At 38.7% G+C, this 21776-nt stretch overlaps 1 protein-coding gene across 12 annotated transcripts in view; it reads right to left on the bottom strand.

The window, feature by feature from the left end:
- The window catches only part of NR6A1 (nuclear receptor subfamily 6 group A member 1), a 258389-nt gene that overhangs the window by 136920 nt on the left and 99693 nt on the right, over positions 1 to 21776 (bottom strand). For 3 of the 12 annotated variants that reach the window (XM_055271132.2, XM_055271133.2, XM_055271134.2), the window contains exon 3: positions 2645 to 2726. The exons of the other annotated variants lie outside the window; for them this stretch is intronic. In XM_055271132.2, coding sequence (XP_055127107.1) covers positions 2645 to 2726 — 82 coding nt within the window. The remainder of the gene's footprint in view (positions 1 to 2644; positions 2727 to 21776) is intronic. 12 annotated transcript variants of the gene reach the window in all.

Raw genomic sequence — 21776 nt, 5'->3', positions numbered from 1 at the left:
ATCTCGACAATGAAAACTATAAAACACTGATGAAATTGTGGGATTACACACAAAAAAGGAAAGACATCCCATGTTCATAAAGTGAAAGAATATTCTTAAAATATCCACACTATCCAAAGAAATCTACAGATAAAATGCAATTCCTATCAAAATACCAATGACATTCTTCGCAGAAATAGAAAAATCCTAAAATTCATATGAAACCTCAAAAGACCCCAAATAGCCAAAGCAATCCTGAACTAAAAGAACACAGGTGGAGGTATCACACTACCTGACTTCAAAATATACTACAAAGCTATAGTAAGAAAGTGTGGTACTGGCATAAAAAAAAAAAAAAAAAGACACATAGACCAATGGAACAGAATAGAGAACCCAGAATAAATGCACACATTTACAGTCAAATCATTTTCAACAAAGGCACCAAGAACATTCATTTGCAAAAGGACAGTCACTCCAATAAATGGCACTGGGAAAGCGAGATGTCCATATGCAGAAGAAAGAAACCAGATCCTGTTCTCTGACTACATAAAAAAATCAAATCAAAATGGGTTGAAGACTTACATGTAAGACCTGAGACTACACTACTACTACAAGAAAACATTGGGGAAATGCTTCAGGACACGGGTCTGGCAAAGATTCTTTGAGTTAGACCTCAAAAGCATAGGCGACAAAAGCAGAAAATGACAAATGGGGTTATATCAAGCTAAAAAGCTTCTGCATAGCAAAGAAAACAACCGACAAAATAAAGAGACAACCTAAAGAATGGGAGAAAATATTTGCAAATTATCCCACTGACAAGAGATTAGTAACTAAATATACAAGGAACTCAACAGCAAAAAGCTCCAAATAATCCAATTTTAAAATGGGAAAAAAAGATCAAGAGACATTTCTCAAAAGCAGACACACAAATGACTAACAGATATATTTTTTTAAATACTCAACATCATTAATCATTGAAGGAATGAAAATCAAAACTACAAGATATTATCTCACCCATTAAAATGGCTATTATAAAAAAGACTGGTGCTGGTGAGGATGCAGAGAAAGGGGAACACTTCTACACTGTTGATGGGAATGTAAATTAGTTCACCCATTATGGAAAACAGTATGGAAGTTCCTCAAATAACTAAAAACAGAACTACCATATGATCCAGCAATCCTACTGCTGGCTATATTTCCAAAAGAAAGGAAATCCGTATATCAAAGAGGTATCTGCACTCTCATGTTTATTGCACCACTATTCACAACAGCCAAGATATGAGACATGAAATCAACCTAAGGGTCCATCATCAAATGAGCAGATAAATAAAATGTGCGTAAGTACACAACAGAGTATTATTCAGCCACAAAAAAGAATAAAATCCCATCATTTGCAGCAACATGGATGGAACTGTTAAGTGAATAAGCTGGGAACCGAAAGACAAATATCACATGTTCCCACTCATACGTGGGAGCTTAAAAAAAAAACAACTGATCTCATGGAAGTAATGAATAGAATGGTGATCACCAGAGGCTGGGAAGGGTAGAGGGACGGTGGGGGATGAAGAGAGGTTGGTTAATAGGTACAAAAATACAGTTAGAGAGAAGGAGTAAGTTCTAGCATTTGATAGCACAGTAGGGCAACTGTGGTTCACAACAATTTACCGCATATTTCAAAATGGATAGGAGAGAGTATTTGGAATGTTCCAAGACAAATAGCTGATAAATGTTGTAGGTGACTTCCCTATTACCCCAATTTGATCATTACACATTGTATGCATGTATCAAAGTATCACATGTACCCTATAAATATATACAATTATATATCAATTAAAGTAACAACAACAACAAATAACTTTCCAAAACAGAAAGCAGTAGGCCCAGATGGGCTCACTGGTGAATTCTAGTAAACACTTAAGGAAGAAATTATACCAATTCTCTACCATCTCTTTCTAAACTTGAAATATTCAGGAATAGTCTGTCACTTTAGAAAAAAGTCTGTCCTAAGGGGCATAATCACCACCACCACTCTCCAAACCCTGGTAATGCCCCCAAAAGGCACTGGCAATGTTTTAGTAAAGACTATAAATAGGTAATAAAAAGAAAGGACTTTGGAGACCAAAAAACAAGCAAACAACAATCTGAATTGGGTTACTAGCTCTTTTTGTTTTTCTTTTTGAAACAGAGTCTCACTCTGCTGCCCACACTGGAGTGCAATAGTTCCATCTCAGCTCACTGCAACCTCCAGCTTCCCAGGCACAAGCGATCCTCCTGCCTCAGCCTCCCAAGTAGCTGGGACTACAAGTGTGTGCCACTATGCCTGGTTAATTTTTGTATTTTTTTGTAGAGATGGGGTTTTGCCATGTTGCCCAGGCTGGTCTCAAACTGCTGGGCTCAAGTGATCCGTCCACCTTGGCCTCCCAAAGTGCTGGAATTGCTGGAATTACAGGAATGAGCCACTGCGCCCAGCCACTGGCTCTGTCTTACTAATCTTTTATCTCAGCCAAAATTGAGTTTGATTACTGGCTTTGTCTTATGAATCTTGGAGAAGTTAGTTAACCATGTCACATCTCAATTTCCAAATACTTATGGAAGAGGAAATGACAATACCAACTTAATAAGGATGCCGTAAGAATTCAAAGCAACAATTTTACAAAGTACCTACCATAGGGGTTGGCCCCACAGTGGTTCCCTTCTCCCTTTCTTCTTGCCCAATCTACTTTGCCATCTTTGCCCAGATGATAAAACTGGGGACAAAAATACAAAGTAAAAATACGAAGTTCTACTATGTATATGGTTTACACTAAAATAGGCCTCATTACATATCTAAAGAAATTATCCAAAATCCATGGCTTTAATTATACAATCAAAGCATTAACACTGGACTAGTCTCTTTTGCAAAGAAAATATGCATTTTCCTGGCAGCCATAGAGTAATAGTTTAAGATCTGTGCCTCCACCCCAATCCTACCCACACAATTTGATCCTCTTCCTAAGCAGACATTGGCACCTGACCATTTCTGCCTCTCCCAAGAAACAAAGAGGCCCAGAAGCTTGACAGCCAATCTAATTTAAGTCCAAAGGAGAAGAAAACGATGTCCAAGTAATGGCAGAATAAAGGAAAAAAACAAACAAATCTGAGCTAGTTAAAAAAGGAAACCAGCAGAAGACTAAACTCCTGTTTTATGTTGAAAAGCGACTGCATGAAGACTAAAAAACTAGCCTCAATCCCTAATTCTGGATTGATTTAAAGTGGTGGAGGTAGGTATTCCAGGCAAATCCCTCAATGCACAAGAGTAAAGAAGCAGCTCTATTTCCACACTGTTGGATTTTCATGGGCTTCCTCTGATATAACCTATTATTTCCAAGGCCTAGGAATGTCCCCTCCTCAACTGTCTTATCAGCTTGGGGCTACAACCCAGCTCTAAGGAGAAGGGTATGACTTTTAAAATTAAGGTATAATGAAGTTTCTCTCCTAATCTCATTACTACCTGGCTGTGTGACTGCTCATCAATCATTTCCTCTCTCTGAGCCTCCATATTACTTCTCTGCAAAATGAGGATAATACTGTTCCCCTGACAACACTGTTATGAGAATTAATTTAAAAACCAATGTCAAATGTGCCTAGTACATTGCATGGCTCATAGTAGACAACAACGGGAATTAATTTCCTTCCTTTCCCTTTGATACAGCCTTATCCTCCAAGAAGAAAAAGGGACATCATTCCTTCTTTCCAAAAAAATTAACTCAGTACCATCAGCAGGTCAGAAATGCCAGGGCTGGACCCAGACTCTAGATACAGCCCTTCCCATATCTGAGCATGAACTCCAAGTCACATTGCAACAGCACACTTTTGAGAGGCCACACACTCACACAGAAGCTAGGTCTCACACCCAGCTATTACTTTAAAAAGCCAAGATTAGCTCAAGGCTAGGTGAGTAATGAGATGTAAGTGCTCTGGGAATCTGTCCATTCCCAGCATAACTAATGAGTAGCATCAGTTGTATTCTGCCCCAGAGAGGAACCAACAACTCCAAATGGCCAACAACTCTGAAAAATGCTGAGGCAATGATCAGAGGAAGAATATTTCTGCCCCTTCCTACAGCCTCTGCTTTGGGAAATTTACATTTTATATAAACATTATTAAAGGTTATTTGTGCTTTTTTTTCCTTCAGTTTCATTAATAGAGAATCTATATAACATAGTACGAGCAAGAAGTTTCGAATCAAGCTCTGGTTCAAGTCTCAGCTCTGCCTCTTCCTTGCTATGTGATACTGGACAAGTCATTTAACCACCAGAGCCTCAGTTTTTTCACCTTTTGTGCTTTCCAAAGTTCAGGCTGTCCCTTCAGTAGGCTGTGAAATCAACTGAGTAGTTTGCAAGTAACTTTTTTTTTTTTTAAGTAAAAAGAAGAAAGTATCAGATGACACTACATGATATTTTACTATGAAAATACTAGATGTCACTTGCCTATAAAATGGGACTATCAGGTGTATGCTGTTATTTTCTGTATTTGTCAGAGGTTTGTTTTGTTGTTTTTTAAGAGATAGAGTCTCTGTCACCATGCTGGAGTATGGTGGCATCATCATAGCTCACTGCAGCCTTGAACTCCTGCACTCAAGTGACCCTCTCTCCTCACCCGCTCAAGTAACTAGAACTACAGGCATGTATCATCAAGCCAGGCAAATTTATTTTTTGTAGAGATGGGGGTCTTACTATGTTGCTAAGGCTGGTCTCAAACTCCTGGCCTCAAGCAATCCTTCCACCATGGCCTCCCAAAGCACAGAGATTACAGGCATGAGCCACGGCCCCTGGCCTGTACTTTTCAGAGTTTTTGAGAAATTGAAAAAATAAAATAATGTAGGCCAAATGTTAGCAATTAACCCTACTAGAGTCAGAATAGCTGAATACACACTTATTTATGAATAGTAAGAAAGTTCCTCTTCACTTGTCAATTTCAGATTTCCAGAAGTATGTCTTTAAGAACATATTATTAACCAAACAGTCAGCCAACATTATGTGCCAAGGACATATCCTTCTAAATTATTGACGAAGAAAGATCAGGTCTAATTAATAACTGAATTTTATCCTAAATTAATACACAGAATCAGGCTGCAAAACCCTACCCAGGCAACAGTGATGTATGAAAATGCTGGAAGAAGCTCTCGTTGAACAAACCCTCTCTGTTGTGGAAAGGGCAATGAAACAAATGTTAGCCCCAAAATGGTTATAAAAGAAATATGATTCTTCCAGGACACTCAAAGGTGGCCACTGACATGTGAAAACCTTGGCAAGATTCTCAGCTTGGGAGGAACCCCAGTTAAAGATAGTGTCAAGGGGGCCTCAGAGGACTAAACATAGACAAGAACTGCACAGAAGGACTTCTTCGGCCTGCAGAACAAATTACCATTCTGCTTAAAACTTTCCAATGTCCTACTATTTGGAGGGAAAAAAAACAAATTTGGGAAAAAATACACTTGGAAAAAATCCAAATTTCTTACTATAGCTTACAAGGTCCTATGTGATAGGGCCCCATCCCACCTCTCCAACATCAACCCTACTTGCATTCACTCCATTTTAGCCATACTACCCTTTCGGCTCCTCAAGCACACTAAGCTCAATCCCACATGAGAGCTCTTCCATTTCTTGTTGCCACTACCCAGATCATTCTTCTCGCTCTTTGTAGGCCAAGGTTCTTCATGTCATGACTTGGCTCTCAGCTTGCATACTTCAGTTCCTCAGAGAGGCATAGCCCGATACTTCCTCATTCAAGATGTCTCCCAATCCACCACACCCCACCAGTCAGTCATTCTCCATCACCACACTACCTTATTTTCTTCACAGTGTAGCTTCATGTTTCACTTCATAGTACTTTGAGAATTCATTTTTCTGTCTCCCCATTAGAATGTAAGCTCCATAAAAACCTTTGTTTTGTTCCTGATACCTAGATACTGGTTGCTTTTATACATACATTTTTTTTGTACACACACACACACACACACACATTTGCCAAACAGAATAACTGATGCATCCATTCCAGGGCTACATCATAAGTGTTAGAATTTAACTGCACTTTCAAAATAACATGTGAAAGAGGATTTACCCACAGAAGAGCCTTTTTCAACTGAGTTCAGCAATTAGTTGTTCAGCTAAAGTCCCTATAAAAGGTCCAAGTAACTAGCGAGCCAAGCTTTCCTCTGAGCATCCATTCATGAGCCATATCAGAAGGGTATAGTTCCTAATGCCTAATGAAAGAGTAATTAATTTGGAGCCGATGCCTGAGCTAAATTTCATGTTTCCAAACCCACTGACCATCAACTCACTATGAAGTCTGCCTCTAACATAATGGCTCTTGAGTCAAGAGAGAACAAGGGATTTGAACAAGGGTTCAAATCCCAATTATACATTTTACATCTCTGAGGCCTTTGACAAGTTCCCTCATCTATTAAATGAAGATAACAATATGTATCTGAAAGGACTGTTTTGAAGATTAAATTAGCTAAATGTATTCAAAACATCTGGCACATAAAAACCCAATACAAATTATTATTTACTAATTCACATTTTTTCCAACTAATATTTATTGATATCTACTTCATAATAGGCCCTGTGCCTATACAGAGGCACAAGGCACAACTCAAGAGAAATTGGCCATGGTCCCAGCCCAGGAAGGGCTCACAGTGTAACAGGAAAGATGAACCCATAAATGATAAGTATAACAGAATTACTAGGAATATAGTATGTATTAGGTGTCATCCAGGAAGGCTGGAAAGAATCTTCCCCTCTCTAGCAAACCTGATATTAAGGGCTAGTTAAGTCTCTAGAGTTAAAAGGCCCATCAAAACCCTTACAACTTATAAAGTGAAAAGAGCTTCTGAGATGGGTCAGAACAGCTCTGTAAAGAAGCCCTCACATGATTTTAAGAATAGTCAAGAAAAACTGTCTTGATAGCAAAAAAGTGGAAGCTACTTAAGTGTCCATTGACAGATGAATGGATAAACAAAATGTGGTTGCTACAGTTTGGATGTAATTTGTTTGCTCCCCCCTCATCCAGTCTCATGCTGAAATCTAATCCCTTATGTTGGAGATGGGGCCTGGTGGGAGGTGTCTGGGTCATGAAGGCAGATCCCTCATGAATGTCTTGGTGCCGTTCTTGCAGTAGTCAGTGAGTGCTGGCTCTATTAGCCCCTGCAAAAGCTGATTGTTTTAGAGTAGTCTGGCACCTCCTTCTTCTCTCTCTTGCCTCCTCCTCTCCTACCATGTGATCTCTGCACACACCAGCTCCCTTTCACCTTGTGCCATGAGTGGAGGCAGCTTGAGGCCCTCACCAGAGCCTGGTGCCATGCTTCTTGTACAGCTTGCAGAACCGTGAGCCAAATAAACCTCGTTTCTTTATAAATTACCCAGCCTCAGGTATTTCTTTACAGCAACACTAAAGGGACTAAGTAGAATGGTATATTATTCAGCCTTAAAACGTAAGGAAATTCTGACATGCGACAACATGCATGAACCTTGAGGACACCATGCTAAGTGAAATAAGCCTGTCAAAAGGGAACACATCTTGTATTATTCCACTTATATGAGGTATCTAGAGTAGTCAAAAATCAGACAGACAGAGGCTAGGCACAGTGGGCTCATGCCTGTAATTCTAGGATTTTGGGAGGCCAAGGTGGGTGGATCACTTGAGGTCAAGAGTTCGAGACCAGCCTGGCCAATATGGTGAAACCTCGTCTCTACTAAAAATACAAAAATTAGCCAGGCATGGTGGGCACCTGTAGTCCCAGCTACTCAGGAGGCTGAGGAAGGAGAATTGCTTGAACCCAGGAGGCAGAGGTTGCAGTGAGCCAAGATGGTGCCATTGCATCCCAGCTTGGGCAACAAGAGTAAAACTCCGTCTCAAAAAAAAAAAAAAATCAAAGAGAAAGTAGAATGATGGTTGTACCCACGGCCTGGGGGAGGGAAGAATGGCAAGTTAGTGTTTAACAGGTAGGTACAGAATTTCAGTTTTGCAAGAGGAGAAGAGTTCTGTGGTGGATGGATGGCGGTAAAGACTGCAAAACAACGTGAATGCACTTGACACCACAGAACTATACACTTAAAAATTATTACAACAGTCAATTTTATGTTACATATACTTTACCACAACTTAAAAGAAAAAAAAAAGATTGTCTTGTGGCTTACAAAAAGCAAGAGAGTGCTCATCTCCTCTTCTTTCGAACATTCTTATATCTAATAGTGCATCAAATCAGCTTTTCTCGGGTTAAGACAAGAGAATAATTCTGGGGTAGTCCTCATATGGAAGGTGCTGCATAATGTAGTCAACATCTAAAAAATTCCAAGTACACAAACATCCAAATCCAAAATTTACAGCAAAAGAGACAGATGGAATTATTTCAACAAGTGTGAGAAAGGCAGGAAATAAACAGAACTATTGGTATGTTTAAGTATCAATTTAGGACTCTATAAGCTAATTTCTAAAGAGACAAGAAAGACCATGGAAAAAATGATTGGTCCACGTAGAGTAGATTTCATATATCAGAGCCAAGGTCTCACAAAACAACTTTACTGTTTTGAAACTTTAAAGAAGTGTCAACTTGCATTAAATAAACAAAGCAACTGCATGTACTAAACAAAAATGTCACAAATGACAGTCCTGTATAATGACCTGGTTTCCCAGTGGCTCAGAAAGATGGAAAATAAACTCCAAGGACCCTAGTTCAGACAGACTGAAAAGAGCAGACCGTGGCTGTCTTGCATGATTAAAGGCTATGTCACAGCTCAGTAGGGTCCATGCTTTCATAGCTTCCCCCCAGCAACCCCTAATGTGACTAGGACTGGGACAAGAGTGACAGCCTCACAAGGGGGATAAAAAGAGATAAAGCTTCTTCCTCATATGTCCAAACACTCCAGAATCTAAAACCTCACTTCTCTGCTGTCCATCTATCCAATTTTCATTAAGAGCAATTTATATCATATAGAGGCTTCAAAGTCAAATATGCCACTTTTATTTTTACCTTATCAAACCTATAAAAGGGGTGGTCTGGATATGAAGCTTGGTTAGGATCACAATAAATTTTCAAATCAAATAATTGGTTTCAGTTAGAGCCAAGTTTATCAACAATAGGGTGATTTAGGATTCAGGCAAAGTCGGCTGCCTATTTGTATTTCAGAAAGACTAGTATTTCTCCTGACACAAGTAGAGAGGTGTAAGCAACCTCTGGGTGGGTAATGCCACCAAACAAAAGCAACACCTTCAAAGTCTCTCTCAGTGACTAGAGGCAGCCAGACACTCAAACTGCCAGTCCTGAATTACGGCCTCTGAATGGTGAGGGCTTCACATTTCACCGATCAGGGCACAGCCCAATCAGAAGACAAACCCCTGCACTGCCAGGGACCAGCAAATCCGCTTTCTTCCAGTGTGCACATGACTAAATGTGCTTCTGTCCATCATCTGGGTCATATATAGTTCAATGCGAGCTGAGCAGACAGGGCTGCAAGGAAATCTGGCGCGGTTCAATACCTCGTCTAGCCTGGGTTCCAGTATCTAATTTTTTTTTTGTTTTAACTGACAAACTCATTTCTCTACTGGGACAGGATGTTGTGCTGGCTGGAAGTTCCATTTCTACAGCAAGAATCCTATCTGGAAACACAGAAGTTGTCCTCTAGCCACAGCAGCTCGAACTTTTTTGATTGTCGTTGCTCTTTCTCCCATCACCCCCATCCCCTTTTGACAAAGATCCAACTGTAAAAAGTCTTACGTAACAGTTCAGGACTACTTCGGTTCTTTTACTGGGTAAGCACTTTCAATTTTTTTTTTTTAAACTAAAAACCATTTTAAAATTGAATCTGTTGAGGGGCTTGACTAAAATCTTTAAAGTAATTTGTGTAGTGGAATACTGTCAGTGGATTTTTTCGTCTCATTTCTGCACGTGCTCCTTTGTTCTCAGAACAGAAGCTTTTTATACACATCCCATAACGCAGCTGGAGAGAGTTATGAAGTCAGTTATTATAAGGAACACAAAGGTTGCTTTCCATTCTTTGCCTTTAGATAATTAATTTTTTTGTTTTCTTAAAATGGAGTATTTAAAGAAGGAAGAAATTCACAAGAAATAAACTGTTGGAGAATCTAGAAAAGTTTGAAGTTTTTACCACCTTTTCTATCTCTAGTTTTGTGTGGCCAAACACTTGTGCCGCCTGGGGCGGTGGGGGTAGAGGCAAGCATAGACAGAGAGGAACTACGCCAGACATGGACAAAGGCACGAGCCAAAACCAGACAGTCCTGGCCGTTCGATAGGCCAGCAGTGGGTGAGACAGGTCAGCCAGCTGCAGGGGCGGGAGCGGAGGGGGCGGGTAGGGACATGGATGTGTGAGGTGCTCATGCGTGCGATCGTGACTAGATTCTGAAACTGCCAGCCATTTTCCCAGCTCCGCTTTGTGCAATCTAAAGGAATGCATGCCCTCTGAAGCAGTCTTGCCAGAGCCTAGTGAGGGAGAGAAGTATGGTAAATACCACAACATATGGAATCACAAAATACCTGGAACTGGAGTGGGCAAGGGGGAATGCAGAGGGTGTGGAAATTTTTTAGTGATCTGGAATGTGTTGAGTGACAGGAAGTGCCCCAAGCTTCTCCCCCATCAACTCTTCTCAGTCGCGCCTGCTTTTGTCTAACTCTTGTAATCTACACACTACTGCTTACAAAGCTGTCTGAGTTTAAGACAAAAAGAAACCTAAAAGTCTCCTTACTTCATAGTACCTGTGATATGGAAGGAATGTAAAAGCATGACCCTTTAAGCCTGTGGACATTTTTTCAGGTATACAGGAGAAAGATAAAATAATTTTCCACAGAAAAATGAGAATTATGAATTATATAGTTCAGGTTCCAAATCTAATTTTTAAAAGAATCCTGATTCTGCTACACTTTACAAATGCTTAGGGTGGTTCCTAATTTGAAGGAGACTTGTTTTATTTGGTTAATGCATTGCATTTGAACTTGTTTCTATTTTCTTTGCATAAATCTGGACTTTGGGAGAAAAATGCAAAGTAATAAGTAGAATGTACTTGGGGGAAAAAAGGAGGATTTTTCCCTTCATGGGTTGGAAAGTATTTTAAAGGGTTGTTTTCTTGAAAAAACAAGCTCTCTCTTACTTTCTGCATCTATGCTATAAAGATAACTATGCTATAATAAATGTAAGGTAGAAAACTTTAAAGAGAAAATAACAGTGTTCTAAGTGAAAAACTATTTAGCATTTTCCCAAACTTACACATTATCAACAGAAACACTAAAAATTAAGAGAAAAGCAGCCAAATAATTAAATAGCTGTCCTACTTTGGGGGTATGAAATAGAAAATTAAGTGTGAATAAAATGATACTTGGGAATGTTTCTCCCTCGTACCACAAAGGATGTTAGTGGTCAGCCTAGGAGTTAATCCTTCCTAGCGTGGCTCTGAGCCTTCATGCCGAGCAGACGTTATTCGCATGACGATTCGAAAAGTCCATTCATATATCTCGCTACCTGGATTTGAATAGAAACCAGACAGCAATTCTTTAGTTCCAGCCACCATTCGCCCCACTGGACAATAGCGATTTGTTAGCACAGAGTCACAGGCTGTGGGACACAAAGCTTGGAGCTGCAGAAAGATGGGGGATTCAGAGAACAGGAAATTACAGGCTCGATGCACTCCTGGCAGTTCTGAGAATACAAAAAAAAAAAAAAAAAAAAGGCAACACAGAGATGCCATGTTTAAGAGCTACTTCCAGCTTTTTTAACCACCTCCAATGTCATAAAAGCTCTATTGTTGGAGTACATAAAGTCACGAGTCCCATGTGCTCGCTTTTCTCACTACAGGGAACTTCATTCAGTGCCCTTGGCACAGTTAAGAAATATCAAAAGCATCCAGAGTTGATTAGCTGTACACTCTGGTGGAAAGGAGAGCATTTTATAAATAAAATGTCAGGAAAAAAATATGCTTAGTAACACAAGTAACATGTAATAAAATTAGTATCTTTTTAAAATTCCAAAAGACAAGAAAAAAATTAAATACATCAAAACTCCAGGGACATTAATTTCTCTCCAAAATATCACATAAAATCTATTATTTAATTCCATCAAAAGTTTCTTTAGAATATATATACCAATTTAGAGGCTAGCATTATACAGAAAACTTCTGAGTTCTGGGTTGTATTTTCCAAAACAAAGAATTAAAATCAAAGCCCCAGGGATTTATTCTGGAATATTAGAAAAAAAAACTACACTTTATTATCAAATTAGTGTAGCTCCCTGGCTAAATCAGAAATTGCCTCTACTTCCTTAAGACCTAAAAAATAAAATTAATGGATATTCTAAGTGAAGGAGGGAGAGATACTTCTCCAATCTCAACAAACGAGCAGGGGGAAACAGTACATGGATTCTTGTCCAGGCCCTCATGCTGCAACCTGAGCACCAACAGGCCAGACTGGTGTCCATTTCAACAGGAGGAGGAGACCCTGCACAAGGAAGCTATAAATGGTTTTGCTCTTCTGCCCTTCTTCTGTGATCCATTAGTAAACACAAGTCCAAAATGATACCATATCTGAAAGATTTATCAAATGAGACCATGAATGGTCAAAAAAGGCTTTGGAAACATCCATTATTCTAATCTATTTGGTCCCATGATAATACAGTGTGAAGGTGAACACATGCTAGATTTAATGGTGCTGGTAAACATAATAGCAACCTTTAAGCTACCAACAAATTGGGTTTCCTCAAATACTATCACTACTCACCAAACACAAACATCAGTTACTATCCCAAAGTGCGTTGTCCAATACAGTAGCCACTAGCTCTATGTGGCTATTTTGATTTAAATTAATCAAAATTAAATAAAATAGAAAACTCAGTTCTTTAGTTATACACACCACATTTCAAGCACTCAATAGCCTCATGTGACTATCATATGGGATAGCCCAGATATAAGACATTTCTATCACTGCAGAAAGTTCTACTGGACAGTGCTGATCTAGGCTACGCTTATATCCAGCATACCCATCTTCAACTACACATCCAGCTGGACATGAAAAAATGTAAGTAAAAAATACAATGACAAATATGACAAGATAGCTAGTGCCATAATACTTGAGAAATACCTTTAAAAAAAAAAAAAAAAGCATTTGAAACCAGGAATAAGAAAAGAGGTCCAGGTCCATTTTTTTTCCCCTTGGTTGCAATGAAGAAGTTACAAAGAATATTAGATAGTACTGGAAGACAGGTAGTCATGGCCAGAGTACGTGAAATGCTCCAGAATGGTACTAATTTAGTGTCAAAAACTTCTTCCTAAACATATGAGACAATTAATTCAATAGTTTCATGGTATCACAGCAATGGACAATATGTATAACAAAGAACCAGGACCTAGAAGTCACTTGGTCTTGAGTAGGTTTATGAGTATCAACTTTACTAGCTAGATGATATTGGGCAAATTAATTTACCCCTCTGAAACTTAGTATCCTTACATGCAAATGGAGAAATAGACACCCTGCAGGATTTATAGAAAGGCTCACAATGAAGTATGTAAAGTACCTAGTAAGGTGCCAGGCACAAGGTAGAGATTCCAAAAAAGAGTAGCTATTATTATTACATTTTTCCCCTTAAATATTCACAATGTGACTCCTTGTAGACTATCAGATAGATACTATTCAAAACACAAGGCTCATAAACAAGTATCCTAAAATATTAATGCTGGCCATGTCAGCAATTCAATTGGAATAAAATGAAACATTTGGACAGGAGATTGCTTTTCCCAGCCGATGTGTGACCATGCTGTACCATGCAGCCTGCTTTGTCAAAAAAATCTCATGTCATATTTGGCTTACATATTCAGCATGTTCTCGTGTGTTCAGACTTATACTTAGGGATGTTGGGTTAGAGTTTAGATAAGACAACAAAGGTCTATAAACAAGAAGCAAATTTTTATCTGAGTACAAAGCAATGATCTCCAAATACTGGGAAGCCGATGTCTGTTCAGGAAAACTTAAAAAGCTATATTAGAAATACAATGGTAAGAAGCCTTATTCTTCCCTGAGATGACAAAAGCATACAGAAAAACTCTAAATGGAAATCCTTAAAGAAATGATGAATTAGGTCTTTTTTCCAAGAAACATTTTAAACAATCTAGATTGTATAATAGTAACAATAGTAATGAATTGGCAAAACACCCAGTGCATTATAGCCTTCAATTACTGTGAACTTGGTTTATGGTCAAGACCGAGTGCAACAAATGGTACTACCTACAAGCTTCTGTGGTTTTAAAAAAAATTTAGAAAGCCAAAGGACATCTATGATGACCACGTCTTAACCCCCAAATCTACCATCAAATAAATTGGACATGATAAACATGCATGTGAGGTTCTTAAATTCGGATGCCATTCTCAGCCTATCTTATGCCTGCTTGGTGCAAGAAACATGAGTCTTAGGGTCAAGTGAACAGGGGCTGGAATCCTGGCTCTGCCCCTTATTTACTACAGAATCTTGTATAAGTCACTTCCCCTCTTTGTCTCAGACTCTTCATTCATAAAATACAAATATCAATACCTTCCTGCCAGGCTGTTTTCAGAGTCAAAGATATGTATATAAACACTGACCAGTGTTTCTGGTACATGGAAAACACTCTGGAAATGCCAATTCTGTGAAAACTCAGTAAGGGCTTGAGGTTCTGTTCGTCATCTGAGACCACAAAGAATGGAAATAGAAGGGTTCCAGGCTGGTTCATAGCACAGGCCATCCTCCGTTTAAACTTTAAATTGAAACAAACATATGAATGTAAAAACTGTCAACACTGCACAAATAACTTGAAATCTTAGAAACATAAATATTGAATGAACTGAATGAATATAGAAAAAGTATTATTTGAAAAGTGAGGTGGAACGTCAGACTTCAATAATGTAAGGTATAATTTAATGCTGATACAAAGTTAGTACCGTTGAGTAAAAAAAACAAATAACCCTTTTCTTAAAATAAGAATTAATATTTCCTAGAGACTCTTCTGAGTAAGATTTCTACGACTTCCTCTGGGTGATTAAAACAAAAACATCAAAGTCCTAAAATACTGTCCAAGAGTGAGAAATTAAAATAATTTGAAAACACAGAAAATTCAGGTCTTAAAATCAAAGATTTAAGAAGGAATTCCTGGGCAAGCTATTTTCCTACTACATCTGTGGATTCATTTTAAAGTTGATAATAATCCAGCAGGAATGAGAAATCAGTGTTTCTTAATGATGCCAAATAAGTGAAAAATGCTGGACATGCCACGTAACCTTTTGGAGGACAGAAGGCTGTAGATTCTCTAAAGCAAACAGCAAAAGTGTAAGGGAGATTGTGCGATGTAGTTTAGGAGGGTTTTCTCCCAGAAACTGGCTGAACTAGATATGATGTCATATCTTAGCTCTGCCACTGTTCAGCTAGATAACTTTTAACAAGTTGCTTCTCTCTGAGTCTGTTACCACTGGTGGTCCAAAGAACACATTCATACTAAAAGCTAAAGAACAGACAGCACTTAAAGGTAAGAATCTGGATATGCCAGAGGGTTCTCACATCCAGTCTCTCCAATACCTCACCACCACAAAATGTTTTACAGGACTGCTGAAGCAGACAGACAGATTAGACAGATAAATAGATAATGAATGAATGAATGAATGATTCTGATAAATCACAAAAGCTCTCCAGAGGAAAGGTTCCTCAAGATCCTCAGCAGATGGTACTGGTTCTTACTGAATGCTAATCAAGCAAAACCTTTTTTCTAGTCATTCATCTAATCAATATTAAGCTTCTAATATGTATCATGTACAGTATTAGACACAGGTTAACCAAATATATTACCTGCTTTCATGGAGCTAACAAGCTATAAACTGGGATAACCATGGGCCAGAAGCCCTATCATTCAAGAAATGGCAGGGGCCAGCCACGGTAGCTCACACCCATAATCCCAGCACTTTGGCAGGCAAAGCGGGGAGGATCACTAGAGCCCAGGAGTTCAAGACCAGGCTGGGCAATATAATAAGATCCTTGTATCTACAAAAAAAAAAAAAGTAAAAATTAACCAGACTTAGTGGTGTGTGCCTCTGGTCCCAGCTACACAGGAGGCTAAGACAGGAGGATCACTTGAGGTTGAGGCTGCAGTGAGCCATGTTCACCCCACTGCGCTACAGCCAGGGTGACAGCGAGACCCTTTCTCAAAAAAAAAAAAAAAAAAAAACGAATAAAATAAATAAACAAAATAAATAAACGGCAGTGAGCTGAGTTCAGAAATTTTGGGAATGGTCCAATGATTTGGGAAACTGCCTTGCCATTTGTTGAAGTCAAACTAACATAATTCATAAAATAATGGAAAAATACGCTCAGCTCCATTTCATTCAACCAAAGAATTATGCCAGACTATATAACAGACTTTCAATGGAGTCATCAAGTTATTAAGAAAATAAAATACCTTCAAATACACAGGCTGGTTCCATAATGACCATTAGTCAGATCTATGGTAAATCACTCTCTCATATAAAAACTGAGTCGCCTTTTAATAGATGTTTAAGAACAAGATAATTTCTGGAAAGGATGAAATAAAGGGAGTCTGGGTATGAAATGATGTTGCAGGAGCAGATCATGATACACAGTAGCATTAAATGTAAAGCATATTTCCTTCATCTCCTTCCTGAAGACTATGTTCTCAGCAGTTACCATTTCCTTTAATGACACATGCTATAATGATCATGATTACACAGCTAGGTAGTACTCAACCCATGACTAATCTGGGCTCTTAACAACCAAGAATATTTGAGACATGGATGATAACTATGAACAGAATGAGAGACCAGAGTCACTATTGGGTTTCTGTGGCAATTAATCTTACGAACGAGAAAGACACCTACAGAGTGTCTAAATATTAATCCCTCTTCCAGTTGGAATTTACTCTTTGTTGTCCTAGGACTAATACAATGAAGTTGTTACCAATGGGGTAAAGTACATGCATTTGCCACAATGAAGCAATATTATCTCCACAGGGCAGGAAGCTCCCAAGATCCAAAAGTTCCAATTAAGAAATTTATATTCCAGTTACCTGATATTAAAGATGTTGGATTTCCACCTAGATTTTTCTCACTAGTAGACTCAGTATCACGTGGCTTTTTCTTTTTCTTTGTTCACTGAATATCAAAGTCAAGTGGAAAAGAGGTCTGGCAAATGTATTCAGAGCAAATTAGTTACACCAAAAAAAAAGAAGACCTCAATTAGGTTATCTGTTATTGTGACCTAGATTTTGGTGGAATTACCTCTACGTGGTTCTTTTTTTTTTTTTTTTTGAGACAGGGTCTCACTTTGTTGCCCGGGCTCGAGTGTAGTGGTGCAATCTTGGCTCACTGTAACGTCCACCTCCGAGACACAAGCAATCCTCCTGCCTCAACCTCCCAAGTAGCTGGGACCACAGGCATGCACCACCATGCCCACCTAATTTGTATTTTCTGTAGAAACAGGGTTTTGCCATGTTGCCCAGGCTGGTCTTTAGCGCGTGGGCTCAAGCAATCCACCCGCCTTGGTCTTCCAAAGTGCTGGGATTACAAGCATAAGCAACCATGCCCGGCCTCCATTTGGCTTTCTAATACCATTACATTTTGTCAGGCTCATTTCTCTGTATAATCCTCTATTACTAGAACAGAAAAATTCCTTTTGCCTGGCCGTTTAAGAGCTTCTAGGTATAGTTTATTCATTCAAAGGATATCTGTTGACAGCTTAGTATATCCCAAACCCTGTTCTAGGCACCAGGCACACAGCAATAAACAAGACAAAGGTCTTGTACTCGGGCACTATAGTCACAGAGACTTGACTCTGTATCAGCTTGAGCACTTATTGACATTGTGCAATGTGCCTCTCTGAATCTCATGTACCTTCCCTGGCGGGGGCGGGGGAAATAATACCACTTTATAGGGCCGTTGTAAGAATTATATGTTTGTTGGCCAGGCGCGGTGGCTCACGCTTGTAATCCCAGCACTTTGCGAGGCTGAGGCAGGCGGATCAAGAGGTCAGGAGATCGAGACCACGGTGAAACCCCGTCTCTACCAAAAATACAAAAAATTAGCCGGGCGTGGTGGCGGGCGCCTGTAGTCCTAGCTACTGGGAGAGGCTGAGGCAGGAGAATGGCATGAACCCGGGAGGCGGAGCTTGCAGTGAGCAGAGATTGCGCCACTGCACTCCAGCCTGGGCGACAGAGCGAGACTCCGTCTCAAAAAAAAAAAAAAAAAAAAAAAAAAAGAATTACATGTTTGCCTGTGTCTAGCATAGCACCTAGAACACCACAGATTTTTCGTATGTAGTAGCTATGGTTTTATAAATTGCAAATATTACTATTATCCACCCTACTTTTTCTTTTTTTTTTTTTTTTTCTTTTCGAGACAGAATCTCACTCTGTCACCCAGGCTGGAGTGCAATGGCGCAATGTCAGCTCACTGCAACCTCCGCCTCCTGGGTTCAAGCAATTCTCTGCCTCAGCCTCCTGAGTAGCTGGGATTACATGCACCCGCCACCATGCTTGGTTAAATTTTTGTATTTTTAATAGAGACGGGGTTTCACCATCTTGGCCAGGCTGGTCTTGAACTCCTGACCTCATGATCCATGTATATAAGAATACACATGAATGTAGTTTTAAAAAATAACAGGTTTCAAAGGCATAAGTGTATCTAAAATACGTGCTACAGGTGTTAAGAGCCAAGCAGAACCATTAATGAATGAAATGCTATTGTATATCCCAAACACAAAACTACTTTAAAGTTGGGATATTAGTGGTGAAATACATCATTGTCCTCACACAGATTTCAAAGTGTAGGGCAATTTATCTCTAGTAGTATTACTATTTCAACAAATTTAATCAGAAATTGTACAGAAGAAAAATATCTAAAAGATTTGGAGTCTCATGTCCTACCATAGCCATCAAGAAGGGCAAAGAAAGCATGCCTTTCCTCTGAAGACTATTATAAAAGCCTCATAAAAATGTTCTCTGAAGGAATATTCTTAGGCTGACTGCAGTGACATACCTTGTAAAATAACTTACTTTTTCATCTTATCGTGGCAGTATGCTTACTACAGATGGACTGAGAACAAAAATATAAAGACAAAAATTTAATCGTAACTTTTTAAGTTATTTATAATCTCACAAGCTAAAGATACCTGCTGTCAACATTTGAGAAATTTCCTTCTAGTCTCATTCATTTTAATTATTAGTGACTTTTAAAATACACTTGATCCTTAAACATCACAAGGGGTTAGGGGGACCAACCTCCCATGCAGTCAAAAATCCATGTATAATTTTTGACTCCCCCAAAACTTTACTAATAGCCTACTGTTGACCAGAAGCCTTACTGATAAGTTGGTTAACACATATTTTATATGTTATATGCGTTATATATTGTATTATTATAATAAACTAGAGAAAAGAAAATGTTATTAAGAAAATCATAAGGAAGACAAAATATATTTACTATTCATAAAGGGGAAGTATATTGTCACAAAGACCTTCATCCTCACTGCCTTCACACTGAGTAGGCCAAAGAGGAGGAGGAAGAGAAGGGGTTGGTCTTGCTGTCACAAGGGTGGCAGAAGAGGTGGAAGGGGAGGCAGAAGAGGCAGGCATACTTAGTGTAACTTTTATTGAAAAATATCCACATATAAGTGGACCTGCGTGATTCAAATTCATGTTGTTCAAGGGTCAACTGTACTAGGAGTTTTTCTGCCATTATACAAATGACACTGACATATTAATACATAGAAAACTTAGATAATATAGAAAAACATAAAAAGTAAAATTTGTCACCTATAATCTCACTCACAGAAAAAATCCTTACTAATATCTTAGTGTAGTTCATACACAATGGAATCCATTCTCAACATTGATTTTTCACAATCATTTGTTCCTTTACAAGCATATTTTCAAGTCATTAAAAATGGTTTCTGTAGATATCTGGATGGTTTCCAATTATTCTCTACTATAAATACTAATTCAATGAACACACTTATACAGAAATCACTGTCCATATTTCTGACAATTTTTTTGGTCTGACCAATGTACATCCCTGCCAGCAGGGACTGACAGTATCTGTCTCATCCTAAGCTCACAAACACTGAGAATGTGCTATACATAATTAGCTGCTACCCAAATATAATACAGTTTCTGTTTACTCAATAAAGAGAAAAAAAGGGGAGTTTTAAAGGAAAACTCAAAATGAAATAAATGTAAGTAGGGATCTCCCTAAGAAGACAAATCATACATCCCTAACAAATAACAGGCAGTTGATAGCAATATTGAAAACCCTCTAACAGGACACAGTATAGTATTAGGTTCTAGAAATCTCAGAAGTAAAAACAAATCAAAACATTCTTCTCATAGATGTATTTCATTACTTGGAACTGATGAAATGAATCAAGAATCACTCTCACCATTGGAGAAAAAAACTGACATGGAAAACACTGTTCATAAATTAAGATGCACAAAAATCAATGTTTTTATGTCTGAATTATTTCAAATTTTTGTCAGCAAACAGTATTAAATATGGATATATACTTTGGTTTCCCAAATATAACAGAAAATTCTATAAATTCTTATCAAGGTAAACAAATAACCAAAAATGGCATTTATTCAACAAATACTTACTGAACAACTTTGTTTCAGGTACTTTTATATATAAGAGACTCAAAGTTGTCAGAAAGAGTTCTTTCTTCAAAAATCCTGCCTTCAGTACCTTCACAATGTGGCCCTCTTATATCATAGAACATTTGCTCTGCCTACCTGTCGAAATATCACATGTCTCAGACTGTTGCTAGAAAAAGGAAAACATTTCAAGACAATGAATAATCAACTTAAATATCAAAATTTCTTGGGAGGAGGAAAAAAGGCAATACAATCCAACGGGATAGATTCCATTAGCATGGACTCTTACCAGCACACAGGAATGTTTACCCAAGTACCTATAGTCAAGAGGAATTCGAGTAGCTAAGATTACAGGTGCACACCACCATGCCCGGCTAATTTTTGTATTTTTAGTAGAGATGGGGTTTCACTATGTTGACCAGGCTAGTCTTGAACTCCTGACCTCAGGTGATCCACCCACCTCGGCCTCCCAAAGTGCTGGAATTACAGGGGTGAGCCACCGTGCCCGGCCTTATTTTCTTGACTCATAGGAATAAATATGTATAGTGAGCCCTCAATAAATACTTATTGAATTAAGATTACAGCAAGTTAGAGAAACTTAATATCTTATTTGTTAAAGGGACAAGCAGAATAAAGACTTTAAAATAAGAAACTTACATACGGTTTTTCCCCCTACCCTTTCCCCTCACATAAATTTGGTCAACATACTTCTTAGCCTGGCAGAGCGGTTCATGCCTGTAATCCCAGCACTTTGGGAAACTGAGGCAGGAGGACTGCTTGAAGCCAGGAGTTTGAGACCAGCCCAGCCAACATAGCAAGACCTCATCTCTACAAAAAAAAAAAAAAAAAAAAAAAAATCAAAAAATTAGCCAGCTGTGATGGCACACGCCTACTGTCCCAGCTACTTGAGAGGCTGAGGCAGGAGGATGGCTCAAGCCCAGGAGTTGGGGGCTGCAGTGGGCTATCAGGCCATTGTACTCCAACCTAAAAGACCAAGTGAGACACTTTCAAAGAACAAAACAAAACACATATTTCTCGAATTTCTTTTATTTGTCTATTTTCAGATCAGATTATTTTTAGTTGTTGAGAAAAGGTCTAAAAAGTTAGGAAATGAGAAGTCTGTCTTAGTATTAAATTGT

Source organism: Symphalangus syndactylus, chromosome 3 (assembly GCF_028878055.3).
Source record: "Symphalangus syndactylus isolate Jambi chromosome 3, NHGRI_mSymSyn1-v2.1_pri, whole genome shotgun sequence".
Taxonomy (NCBI): Eukaryota; Metazoa; Chordata; class Mammalia; order Primates; family Hylobatidae; genus Symphalangus; species Symphalangus syndactylus.
Note: the sequence above shows the minus strand (reverse complement) of the source record. Positions and strands in the feature narration are given on the sequence as shown.